General features: G+C 47.8%; 1 protein-coding gene across 1 annotated transcript in view; it reads left to right on the forward strand.

Moving 5' to 3' along the window:
* The window catches only part of TBCD (tubulin folding cofactor D), a 2,329,415-nt gene that overhangs the window by 184,394 nt on the left and 2,131,135 nt on the right, over positions 1-13,886 (forward strand). The window contains exon 7 of the mRNA XM_085616794.1: positions 8,331-8,386. Coding sequence (XP_085472920.1) covers positions 8,331-8,386 — 56 coding nt within the window. The remainder of the gene's footprint in view (positions 1-8,330; positions 8,387-13,886) is intronic.

Below are 13,886 nucleotides of genomic sequence, written 5' to 3' on the forward strand. Positions count from 1 at the left end.
CTTGTATTCCAACGTGTTTCGTCTCATTTGCCAAGGCCACTGGCCAAGTGAGTTGCCAATTAAAACCACTTTAAAAGCTCTATATTGCACTCTACTTGAGAACCTCATTATATTCAAAATTGTCTGCACCTTGCTTTAACCCTTTTGGTACAACCTATGAGAAAGGGCTACCAGAACCTTCCGTCTTAAGAATTTGACAATCGGATACCACAAAGGAAGGTTGCAAGTGGAACTGTTTGAAAGTGCTCACAACCCATGGTATTAAGTAAATCTGATAGACATCTAGCCGCAGATTCCTTAACTTCGAATATCCTCAGGCGTCAGACTGGATCTGGAATAAACTTTGCAGCAGCACCACAGCGCGTTGGGGGACGGCGCCACATGACCCCGCCCTGACGTCGTCCACGTACGTGACGTCAGCAAGGTCATATAAGTCCCTCCTGGCGTGCTGATGTCAGTTTCCTTCTTTTCCACGTGCAACGCGGATCCGGAGTGAGCGGTTCCTCTGGCCTGTTTTCAGGCCTTGTCGACGATTCACGTTGGGGAACAGGGTGCGATGCCTTCGGGCTTTAAAACTTGTAATTCCTGTTCGCGACAGATGTCCGCGACGGACCCGAATCATATTTGTATGTGGTGTCTGGGCGGGCACCATGACTCCACGGACTGCAAGGAGGGCCAAACCTGAGGCCCAATTCTCAGCGCAAGCGCCGTATGAAGCTTCTCTCGGCGCAGTTGTCCAGGTCGGAGTCATCTCGCCCCCTGGCTTCTTCAACGGCAGGTCCCTCCCACCTTCGTTCGGCCTCCGGGGTCTGGGGCTGCCGTTCCCCACTTGGTAAGTCGAGGCGCTTGTCGCCAGGGTCTTCGACCTCCCCTTCTTCTGTTGTCAGGAGCTCTGGTTCCTCGGAACGTTCCGGGCGTGCATTCCCAGCAGTCGCCCTACCCGCCCTTTCTGGGTGTGAGGGCAACTCAGGCCCAAATGGAGGCATATGCTGCAGCATTGCAGGACTCGCGTGGGCCCTCTCCCATCCCTGGGCCGTCCTTGGGGCCTCCGCTTACTGTGGGCTCTCCGACGGACTCGCCGGTGGGTTCGCCCCCGCTGCCAATGGAGCCTCACCCACCCAGGAACTTCGGAGATGTGGTAGGTACCATTAGGGCGCGGCCCTGTTGGGTCCCCCTCTACGGTCCACGTGGAGTCATTTGGGCGCAGCCCGCCGGGGTCCCCCTCTACGACCCACAGCGCCTCCGCCGCACCGCATAGCCCCGCTGGGCTCCCTGCGGCGCCGCGGGTGGTTGCTCTGAGCACACCCCAGGTGGACGCCTGTCCGGAGCCAGGGTTAGCTCGGTACCGGCGCTGGAGGCTCCACTTCCATTGCTTTCTCCGGAGTCGGGGCCTGTTCATATGCCCCGGGCTCCCGGCCAGGCAGTCGCCTGTCCGGAGCCGGCGCCGGCGCCGTACCGGCGTCAGAGGCTCACCTCCTCAGCTCCGCTGCCGCTCCTTTCCCCGGTGTCTGAGCCTTGCATGGATAAGGTGGAGTCGGCGCTGGGCCGGTGCCGAAAGCCTGCCTCGCAGGCTCCTGCATCTGCTCCTTCCTCGGAAGGTGAGCTTATCGTAGTCTCTGCGCCGGATGGTGCCGAGTCGATGCCGGACGCAGCCGAGTCGGAGTCCAATGACGCGGGTTTGGAGCTAACGCGCATCGCTTCGGCGCTGTGTTGGCGCAGAATTATGGACTCTTCTCCAGAGGCCTCGGGAGGGAGTTCGGCTTCGTCTTCTCGCCCACCATCACCGGACGTACTGTTGCCTGTGCCCCCCTTGGAATTTGTTGAGCTTCCTCGGGAGCTCCCAGATCCGGCAGGCTCCTCGCCTCCCAAGGAGCAACGTCAGGATCCTCATTCTTCCATGGGACTCCCTTCTGTGGAACATTGGTCACACCCTCACTGTCTGGGGAGGGTCAGTTTACAACCCTCCCCCACTGATGAGTTGTTGTCCACGGAGGGCTACCGAGGCGGGTGCGGCTTTTTTGAAGGTGGTCTCATTGCCCATCCCCATTTTAAGCATGCAACCCCCTTCTGCCCCCTTGTCATTTGACCCCTTGCTTGAGGTCATTCATCCGGGGTCCGAGAGTGTGGAGCCGCTTCTACCCTTTGAGGCTTCCCTTTATGATACCCTTTTAGGTACCTGGGTCCAGCCTGCTTCAGGTGACCCGGTGGCTCATTCAGTTTTGCACCACCACCGTCCAGCTATGCATGATCCCGTTTTGTCTTTTTGTACACCCTGATGTGCAAGGGTTTGTGTTGCAGACTGCTTTCCCCTCCCTGCCTCCTCTAATGCTTCCTCACTCTCTGGAGTCCCGATGGCTAGAGTCATGGGGCAGGAACGTCTTTGCCTCCACTAGTGCAGCCCTACGATCCTTGAATACAGTGTGTGTTTTAGCACGGGCTACTTCTGCCCAGTGGGATTCTACAAAGTCTTTGCTTTCGGCCACCTCTGAAGGTGCTCGGGTTGATCTCCTTCGCCTCCTCCGGGATGGCCGCGACCTTGCCGAATTCACAATCCGCTCAGCTTTAGATACTGCGGATTCTTTGGGACGTGCTATGGCGTGCTCTGTTGCCTTAAGGTGTCACATTTGGTTACGCGATAGTGTCTTCCCCGAAAATATCCGGGAGCGACTGGTTGACTTACCCTTTGATGGGGTTTTGCTGTTTGATGCTCACGTCGAGTCGGCAGTTCATCGGCTCCTTGCGGGCTTTCGTCCTCCCATTTAGGTCTTCTTAGTCCTTTCTTTTGTGGTGGTATTATTCATTTCGCATCCTTTAGCTGCACTCTGTGTTTTACATGGGCGGTGAGCCTTACGTCTTTTTTTCCTGTGGTCAAGGGTGATTACCCTTTTATTGGCATCCCTTGGATGCGTTTTGCTTTGTGCTGCCAGTTGGTCCGTGTTCCATAGATTGCTGTGTCTGGTCCTCTGACTGTGGTATTGAGCCGATGGCTCAGCTCGGTAATGTCATACGGCTCGGAACTCATGTTCACGGGTTCTTTCCGATACTGCGCTCTTTTGGCTTGGCTTATTGCCCTAAGAGGTGTTCCCCGTTGTTTGGGGTATACAAACTCCATGTGGGGTACCAGTATGCTATTATATAGTTTTGCTTATCTCACCTGGGCCTGGAGATCCTCTGGGCTCCATGCGTTGCTTGGTGATCCGTTGTACGGCGTTCTATGTTTTTCCCTGGTGCCATTTTCTTGCGCCATGGTCATCCTGCCTGTTGCCTGTTCCACCTCCTTGGGAGGTTTCTTGCTCTCGTCTTCAAAACCGGCTCCTACCTGCCCTTACTGTACTCGGTATTATCCGGTATTATCCGGTACATCGTCACCTCTTTTCTGGGTTGCGATATGTGGGGGAGCTTTTCTAAGTTGTTACAAGTTGCCCATAGGTTCCTCCTTGCTTCCGCTTACTGGGGTGATTTCCCAATTTGACAAATGCTCAATTTTTGGTGTTCCACACCGTACGTGCCTTCTCTGGAGTGTTTGTTCTTGAATTCTGAGGCTCTTTCCAATTGTTAATGCTACGCCTGCGGGACAGCTCTTATGATGGCAGTGGTCCTTCACTACTGCCTACAGGTCTATATTGTGGGTTGTTTCTCGCTTTGGCTTCATACAGCCCGGTCGGGCACACTTACGCTTTTTTGTAAGCCACTTTGAGGTCTCTGTGGCAGTTTGCCTGCTGCATGTTTCTTCCTGCTTCCGCGGATTTACCATTTATGCTATTTGCCCCTATTTCCCCTTTTTGGGATTGGGTGTGCACTTTGCGTGTTTCTTGTCCTGCCGGCTATTCCACTCGCATTGCTCAGGTTCTAGTTCTTGCTTTTTGGGCTTTTGGCAACTGCTCCTTCAGCCTTCCTTCTATGGGCTAGTCTGTTAGGCTCTGGTTGCATCTCTTCTGATTTTTTTGAACTTGAGTCGGTGTCCTGATTGTGCGCCACTAAGCGGAGAGTGGTTCTTCTTTCTTTCTCTCTTTCTTTGCTCTGGTATATGGCTCCGGCCATTCTACCTGCCCCCTTTTTTAATATGGGTATGGTGTAGCACCATTCTGGCATTTTTTTAGGATATCTGCCATCCTGTTATTTCTGCTCTTCCTAGCTGCTTGGGTTGCTGTCGGGCTGTTCCACCACAGCCCCCCCCCCCACCCCCCCCCACTTTATCCATCACTCTGTTGCCGGATCGGATGCTTGGCGCGGTCTGTTGATCTGTCGCAGACCCACCTCCCTTTGGGGCATGGCTGTGGTATCTATTCTAAGTTAAGGAATCTGCGGCTAGATGTCTCTATCAGATGTACCAGTTACTTACCTTCGGTAACGATGTATCTGGTAGAGACGTTGTCTAGCCGCAGATTCCTTAACGCCCACCCAGCCTCCCTGTTCTGCGAGGGCCTTGCCAAGTGGGGTTCTCCGCTGGCCCCCCTATTACAGTTGGCATTGTTTTTTTTCTCTCATAGGTGCTACTTTGTTGCGTCCCTTTGAAACTTGCCGTGATACCACTGACTCCCTCGCAGGGGTTTCTCTCACAGTTCAACCTTTGCCTCCCTCTCAAAGGTTTCTTATCTGTAAAATAAGGGCTTTTCGATTGTCCATCATCAGGAGAATCCTCTTCCTTTTCTTCTTCTCCTGCTGTCTTCCGCCTTTTCTGTTGGCTCCGGGTTCTGGGCTCCTCTACCAACTGTGGATGTCTGGCCGTGACGGACTGGTACAAAGTCACAACTTCAGGCCCACTGCAATGGAGCATGCGTCGGAGACAGAGGCCCAATTAGCCCAGCTGAACCAAGTACCTTAAATCCTGTTCCGGAGCGTTGTCAGGATCTGCGTCGAAGATGCTTCTTGCAGTGGAAGTGATGTGTCTGTTCTGAGTTGCAACAAGGCTGTGGTGTGAGGTCCTGTTGCATAGTCATCGAGGATCCCGTAGACGTGCCTTGCGATGTGAACTCTGGTGTCCGGGATGGGGTGCGCTGTCAGGACGATGTCGGGTCCGAGGAACTGCGATGCTGAGTATGGTTTGTCCTTGAGGTGGCTGTCGCCAAGGGATGCACGTGCCAGTGCCTTATATGCACTGCGCTTTATGGGTTGATGTGTCGCTTTCGAGGACTGGGTAGGTGATACGGATCTTTGTGACCAGTCCAATCCACTCCGCAGCTGCGATGCATCTGTTCTGCTCTGGAATACGTGCTCAGCAGAGGAGATGCATCAGTTCTGCTTGGGGATGCGCCGCTCAGTATAGAAGATGCATCGGTACCACTGGATCCACATGGGCTGGCAAGCACCTTAGGCCCACTTCCAAAGGTCCAGGATTGAGGTGGCCCCACTTGGCAGGGTATACTCACAGATGGCAGAGCCCAGGTGCAAGGTTGTTGTAAGCCTGTTATGCCCCTGAGACCAGCCAAATAGGCTTTGGAGTCACTCTGGGTTCAAGAGATGAAGGTCCAGTCCTTCTCACCTAGGCAAGAGGGCAGCAGGTCAGCACAGCAGAGGGCAGTCCTTCCTGGCAAAGTATTCACAGGTCTAGAAGTGAACTGAAGCGTTGGTGTTAGAGGTCCTTCTTTTATACACTGGGGCCTTGGTTCTGGAAGCTGGGAGCAGATTCTAGACAGTGGCTTAGAAGTACACAGATGCCCTGCCTGCAAACTGGTGACAATGCAGGGACGTTACGCACTTTGTGTGAAGACAGAACACAGCCTAAGTGAGGCTTGGCCCAACTCCTCTCTCTCATCCTGCCAGTGATGGCTCTACTAGTCACACCTAAGCTCACATTGTGTGAGGCTGTCTAGGAGGAATACACAAAGCCCACCTACCAACTACACCCAGTCATGTGACCAGAGGCTGGCTGCAGGCACAAAATAGCTGAAACAAAAAATGCAACTTTCTAAAAGTGTAATTTTCGGAATTGTAATTTAAAGTCCAACTTCACCATAAGTTAGGATTTTGAATTAGTATTCCAGAGGCACCAAACTTGAACGGATTACCTCTCCCCATTTAGAAATGACAGTTATAAAATGTAACAAGGCAACTACAATATTATCTTATGGGCGAGATAGGCCTTGCAGTAGTAATACATGAATTTACGAGTTTCACTACCAGGACATGTAAGACTTGGGAGTACATGTCCTAATTTTTCAATACATTGCACTCTGCCCTCTGGGCTGGCCAGGGCCTGCCCTAGGGGTGACTTATATGTATTAAAAAGGATGGCTTGGGCCTGGCCAAAGGTTTATGTTGCCAGGCCGAAATGGCAGTTTAAACTACACACACAGGCTTTGCAGTAGTAGGCTTAAGGCATGTTTAAAGGGCTACTTAAGTGAGTGGCAAAATCCATGCTGCAGGCCCAGTAGTAGCATTTAATATACGGACCCTGGGTACACATAGTCCCACTTTACTAGTGGCTTATAAGTAAATTAAATATGCCAATTCAGTATAAGCCAATATTACTATGTTTAGAGTAGAGAGCACAGGGAATTTAGCACTGGTTAGCAGGGGTAAAGATCTCAGAGTCCTAATGCAAGCAAAAACAAGATCAGAAACCGTGGAGTAGGAAGGCAAAACGTTGGGGGGGGGGGGAAGACCACCCTAAGACTGAACATAATTAGGCACAATTATTCATGAATATTATTCGCAGAAAATAGGTGGTAGTTATTTGCACTAACTCATCCTTTATTTCCATGTAGGTCAGTGTACCATCCAATAAAAGCAAATCTGCCTTTCATCCAGAAAACGTCTTTCAGTTAAGTTCAAACACAGAAAAAAAAATCAGTCCTAAAGTTCACAATGGTGCAGTATAGTACTCTGTAGTGCCTTTAGCCAGTTGGGTTAGACCAGAGTCTGAATGTATTGTGAGCCTAAATCCCCCAAAGGAAGGTGTTAAGTCATCCAGTATAGCCTGCCTACTTTCCATATGTACACAGGGGCTGGGCGAAGGTATACTGTCAGTGTGCCTCGCAATATAGTCAGTAGAAATAGAAAATTCCTTATATATGCACCATAGCGGAATGAAAAGTTTCAAAAGCAGCTTTTAGTCATGGTAGTCGGTTGAACCAAACTATCTCCAATTCGGAAAACGTCTTAAAACTGAGTTCTTCAAAAAATATGCCTGAGTCCCCGTCACTCAACTGTGCATGCATTTAAAGAATGCAGATTGATGGTTGTTGCCTATTCCTTCTGGATTCTTATGCCAACTGTATTTTGTGTTGCAGTACTTGGTTTCCCTGCAAAAAGCACCTTGAAGTTAAACGGTGATGGCAACCAGCACTTTATAAAACCTCTAAATAAATAAAGATTGATTCAGTGAAGAACACAAACCAGTATATACAAAATGTAATACGTCAGCGCACATTTGGGGACCGATTACGATGCCAGACGGACCTGAGTCTTTCCAATGGGAGCATTCATTCCGAACGGAATGCATGCTTTAATTGTAAAGAGCAGGAGTGCAGTCCTCCCCTACACCCCGTGGCAGGCATATCAAGGTCCCTGCCACAAGTTGCAGGTATCAACAGGGGGCACCATGTAACGGCAGCCTTGCACCCATGGGGGCCCTACTGGGGGCCCCCAAAGACAGATTCCCAATGCCTTTCTGTGTCAGGAAGGCCGGCACAGAAACGCAGTGGGAAGCTGCCATCGTAGTCCCTCTGCCAAAAAGAGTTGTCCGAGGGGTCACTGAAGGCCTTACGAATGGCAGACGGGCTCCCCGAGCCCGTCGTAAGCCATTTGGAACTCCTGTTTGGAATAATTTCCGGCAGACTCTATCCAAATGGGTCAGTCTGCAATTATTCTAAACAGGAGATTACGATGCAGTAAGAATGGCTCCGAGCGACGGTCGGAGCCATTTCTTACCGCATCGTAATCGGGCCCTTAGTGTTTCCTTTGGGGAAAAAAAGCCCAAAGGAAGTCTTCCTTCAATGTTGATGATTTTGAGTAATGGGCCTTACTGTGCCATTTAATTAATTTATGGATCGAACGGCTTTCTATTGATTTGTTTTTTTTTTTTTTTACTAATTTTTCCTGTTTTTTCTTCTGTCACTAACTGAGAGACAATTCATTTTTTATTTTTAATGGTAGTTGTGTGATTGACAGGTGCTAGTACTGCACTGTATTTGTATACGATACGGGATGCTAGTTCAAGGCAATGGGCCCAAGTGAGTCTTTAGTGTATTTATGCTTACTCTGTCATTTCACTATATCTGTATATTCTGATACAGTACTACTTTTTCAGATTTCTGTAGTTATTTCAGTATTTTGTGAAGCCATCCTTGCTTAATTGGTTTGTTTATTTTGTTTCTTTGCTCTCCTAGTCATACTTGGTGGTCAGTGATAAAGCTCGAGATGCAGCTGCAGTGCTTGTGTCAAAGTAAGTAAATTGTTATGTTAAGAGCTCACTTGTGACGTGTAAGTGCACTGTCCCTCTCCGTAATGTGTGTACTACAAACCATACTTCTTCACCTTTAAGTAGTGGCCTTGACTTTAGATCATTGATGTTCAAACTGTGGCGCTGCATCCAAGTAATAATTATTCTGGCACAAGGCAATAGCAAGAAAGCAGTGATGTAGTCAGTGTGTCCTCTGCCCTAGTTCAAGGAAAGAAACTAGCCCCATACATGCAGCGAAAACTCAAAATGTTACCAGACTTGCAGGTCTAGTGGCTTAAATAATCTGCTCGACCTAACTGTAATGTACTTGACCTGCAATCAGGTTTCAAATTATGCTATCCTAGGCAAATATTTTAGTTCACTCGACTGCCATGTTCTTCATTGTTACATATATCAGCACCTTCAAATATGTTAGCTCAGCATGTCTGCTGTACAAAACATACTTTTGTTTGATTTAATAGACAAAATAGTTACTCCATATGTAATACAAATCTTGCCGCATATAGGATACACCTGACCCTTGACTTGCCTCTTAGTACATTAACAGCATTGTCATCAGGGCAGGGGCAAGAATGTATCAGCACATTTTCCATTGAAATAGCCACAAAATGTCTTAAGTGGCGTGGTTTTACTGATAAAAACTATATAGCATACAAATAATAATGTTTGGAAATAGTTTCTTCAAATATTTTTCATTTGCCTATCACCAAGTAGAGTGTTCTGATTTGTTTTGCCCTTATTTAAATATTTGTTTGCATCATTACAAAAAAAGTGCTTTCGTAAATCCTGATATATTATGAAATATTTGTAGTATTTATCTACACGCTATTTAAATGTTGTATGTTAACTGACGTCCTACATCCTTTTGTTTCACAATGTATCACTTGAAATGTTTAACTTGCTTGCAGTATTTTACTTTAGACATTTATTGTGATGAATAGAAAAATAATACTGAATACTGTATGTGTTTATATTTTGGAGCTGTAATGCAGCCAAGCACCTTACTAGAATGTCTTGTCTGATATTTATGAATTTGTGCAATAAAATGTTATGTTGTTTTGGGTGATGGGTCGGGGGAGTCGTGATCACTTCGTCTTATGTGATGAGGAATCCATCATTAAAACATTTGAAGACCATCACTTTATACATTGATGTACATTATTCAGTATGGCCCAATAATTTCCCCGGCATTGGGCGTTTCATAGAAGCACATGCCTTGATGAATCATTTTCATTGCACTGAGGTGAGAAAATCATGAACAAGTTATTGAAAGACTTGAGCAGACATTCAGCGTAATTATGCACCAAACACACAGTTAACTGTTTATAAGGTAACAAATGCTCCTAAAACCCAACATTGTCAATGCCACCCATTTTCCTCTATCAAGTGACTCGTGTCTTAATTAATTTCCTGAAGGTTAGTGTCCTTTATTTTTTAGCTGTCCGCCTTAAACGTCGTTAGCTGTCTGTAGGCAGACCTCTTGTTTCCAGTACATAACGTATGGGTCAGCTCCTTGCTCATGATTGGGTAGCTTTGTTGTCTATCTCACTTTACTGCTCCTGATTCGATAGCATGTGCACCCTATTTTTGTGGTTGTGCTGCCCATGATCATGTCTGTTTTGATATCATCCTTCCACTGCTGACATCGGACATTACCTACAGTGCATAGGATTGACTATTTTCCTTCATTGCCACCCTTCCTCATCCACGTTCCCCCACACAGCATCCTCTTGCTCTCCCAAGCATCTTTATTTTTTTCATCCAGGGACAGCTAGTGTAAAAGGCCATCATGGTCTTTGCCTTCCCATTGTTGGGGTAGAAAGTAGGAGAGGGAGAAAGAATAGGCCGAGCAGTCCAGAACAGGGTTGGTTGCTCTGTGAGAAAGCAGGTAAAGATGAAATTTTTTGGCTTGAAGATTGGAATGTGCATTTGCTGGGGTGAAGCCTCACCCATCCTTAAGGTACAAGCCAGCACATTAATGTGAGGGTGGTAGACAGCCCATTATTAGTATTGCTGCAGAGATGTACCTTGGAGCGCTGAATGCTGTTGCTCCGGGTGGAGTCATCAGAGCACTATGCTCATAAATTGCCATGTACAAGGCTGGCTGGTGTGGTCTTTGTGGAAATGGGTGGGATTGGAGGGGGTGGCAGCTACAGCGAGGAGTCGAACAGCTGTGGAGTGCGGTGAATGCATGTGCAACTGTATCCTAAAGAGACGGAGAATGGCCCCGTTCTTGCTCATACACTTCCTCTTTAAGTGGCCTTGTACTGGAAGTGGGACCAAACAGTGCACAGTGGCTTTCAAACATCCCATTTAAGTATATTTCAGAAATGTATTCTGTTTTTTTGCGGATGTATGGTAGTGCCAACATACGCCAGGCCGCAAGGGGCAACTGATCAGATAAAATGCCAAGTGGCTGCTACTCTAGAGGATTTTACAGTTTGGTCCATTCCATCCATGTATTTGAAGTGTGTCTTTATTTTTTACTTTAAGTGTGGAACAATTGTGGTAAATATAACATGCAAGTGTTTTTTTTAATAAAGTCCTGATATGCTTTTCTGTGATCTACAAATCCACACATTGAGTGCCATTTTCGTGTTGGTATGACGTGTGCTAATAGGCCAATGTTTGTTGGGAGACTTCTGTATCTACTGATGATCCTCGCAAAAACATGAAATAATTCTGATCGGTGTTGGGTCTCTATTAGATCTTTTATTCTAGTAGGGATGACCTGTAGTTATTTGACTATTTTTTTCTGTTGTTATTTGAGGTTGTGTCTGTCATATCCTCTTTCCGATTGGCGTTCTGTTAGTTCTTCCACTTTGGTGTAGTAGGTTATGTTTTCACTTTTGTTTCTTCTAGTTCTTAAGATTTCTCCTTTTAGAATGTTGTTAATAAGTGATTGAGGATGACTGCTATTGACATGTAGTACAGTTGCAGCCAATGGTTTCCTAGGTAGTTTTGTTTCCTTCCACCTTGTTTTCCTTAATGTAGATGGTTATGTACGGAAAATCCATATCAGTTTTGAATGTGTCATATTAGTCGGATATTGAGTTCATTCTATTTTGCCTGAGCAATGTACTCTTTACGTAATTTAGACTACTGGAAAATTAGAAGCATGTTATCTATGAAACAACACCAGAAAATGTAATGGGGTGGAAGTAAAGAGACGGGCGCATGGAGGTTTGATTTCTTTTTTTTCCCCCTCTGTTTGCAGATGTTTTTTTTTTTCATAACCAACTTTAATGAGGTTTTACAGTATGACAGTTTATCACACAGTGCAACATACATGAGTGACATTGTGGCAGGTTTGGTTACATGATACGTACAACATTACCATTTCTAATCGACAGGCCGTAATAATCACCGCATTTTTCCCATATCCACGCGTGCTTCTGGGGGTAGCCACGTGCCTTGAAAACTGACTTTTCTTGACGGATGCACCAGGCCAGACCTGCACCCCAACTTCCAATTGTTGGTGGTTTCTCCCGCTTCCATGCGTGTGCCTCATGCCATTTGGCAACTAAACAGGCCACCCCCAGGACTGCACGTTCAGCTCTGCTCCCCCCCCCCCCACTTTCTCCAGCAGCCCAACCAAAGCCACAGGAGGGGTGAACTCCAGAGAGCGGCCTATGACATTTGAGAGTATGTGACCCACCTCCTCCCAGAATGGTCGCAGCACCGGACATTCCCAGGCAACATGATAGAACCCCGCCATCGGAAGAGCGCATTGCACAAATGCCGCATGTGTACCAAAAGGCACGTGTTGTAAGCGCTTTGGCGTGAGATATGTTGCATGCAAATAGTTGAACTGGATCATATGCAGCCGCTTTGATATTGCCTATTCCCTAGGTGTCATGCAAGCCTCCCTCAAGTCTTCTTTGTCTAGCACTCCCACCCAGGTTTTCCATCGCCACTAGGCATTGTCAAGGCCATCCGGAGCCTGAATCACCAGCAATCGATAAATCAAAGATATTGCCCCCTTTACTTAACTTCCCCTAAAAGATCTTCGCCTCCAACGTACTATACTCAGACAAAGAGTCCTGGCGTAGCTGAAGGTACCGACAAAAGTTATGCGAGCAGTATTTGCTTTTCAGCTCCTGAAAGGATTTAATGTTCTTCTCCTTATAAACATCCCCAAGATAGGAGATCCCAAGGCGATCCCAAGGTATGAAGGCTTCCAGAGCCGACAAATGACTTAGCCACGTTCCACGCCATAAAGGAGTCATCCCATTGAAGCGGCGATACCATCCAGTGAGTTAGTCACCCGCCAACAGGCCAGGGACACCCTCGTGCAGGAACACAAAGTGTGCGATATGTGTGCTCCATATAGGACATCAAGCATGCCATCCATCCTCAGCGTATATATCTCCAACCGATGCGCTGGGTCGTTCCACCGTCTCGGGAACCAGTCATTGACCGGGACCAGGTGTGCTGCCAAGTAATATAGGCAGATACCTGATAGACTCAGGCCTCCGTTAAATGGAGACTTATGCAGTGAGTGGAAAGCTTCTCGATGTCGGCCCTCCACCCATACAAATCTGGTCATTTTCACGGTTAAGGAGTGAAACCATTTGCGGGGGATGAAATATGGATAGTTGCTCAACACATACAAGTTGTGTGGTAGGCACACCATTTTAAAGAGGGCCGTGGGCCCCATGGAGTTCAGTGGTAGTGTGGCCCAGCAGTTGAAGTCGCGATCGAGCCATAGGTCCAGACTTAGAAAGTTAAGGGCCCAGGCTAGGTTCTGCATGGGAGAAGCATAGACCCCTAGATACTTAAAAGAATTCTGCCGAGAGGGAATGTTAGCACACCAAATCCGCCCAAGAGCATTGCCCCTAATCTACTAGGCAAGGTTTACTTTCATTAATCTAAACGCCTCACCGTACAGCTCGGGAATTTTAAGGCACCAAGGTCCAGAGTGCTGTAGGTTACTCAAGAACAAGAGCATGTCGTCCATGTGTAATGATACGCGGTCCTCAAGACCAGCTCCCCACTGCCAACCCCACACCTGAGCATCGCACGGCATGAGCTACGCCAGGTGCTCCATCACCAGGGCAAAACAGCAGCGGGGACAAGGGCCACCCCTGACGCTTGCCACGCTCTTTGCAGATGGTTTTAAAGAGCGCTGACGCCCTTAAATGTTGCTAGTACCCCAGCCAATCTATCTGTCACCTCATTCCTCCTCCTATAAACTACACTCCCAAGAGGCATGCCATGTCCTCTGAAATCAGCCAGCATGCAGTCTGGGAGCTTTCAAGATGGCTGACTTTCCAAGTACAGGGTTATATTATCTGCTCGGTTCCACCCTCTGCCTTCAATGGGCACTGCTGGATTGAATGAATGAATGAATGAAGGAACATTTGTAGAGCGCGTGGTTACCCAGGGGCATCCCAGCGCTAAGGCACCCGGTAAACTACGAAGGAATTACTGGAAGAGGAAGGTTTTCACTAGTTTGCTGAACTTAAGATGATCAGGATCA

The sequence above is a fragment of the Triturus cristatus genome, chromosome 7 (assembly GCF_964204655.1).
Source record: "Triturus cristatus chromosome 7, aTriCri1.1, whole genome shotgun sequence".
Taxonomy (NCBI): domain Eukaryota; kingdom Metazoa; phylum Chordata; class Amphibia; order Caudata; family Salamandridae; genus Triturus; species Triturus cristatus.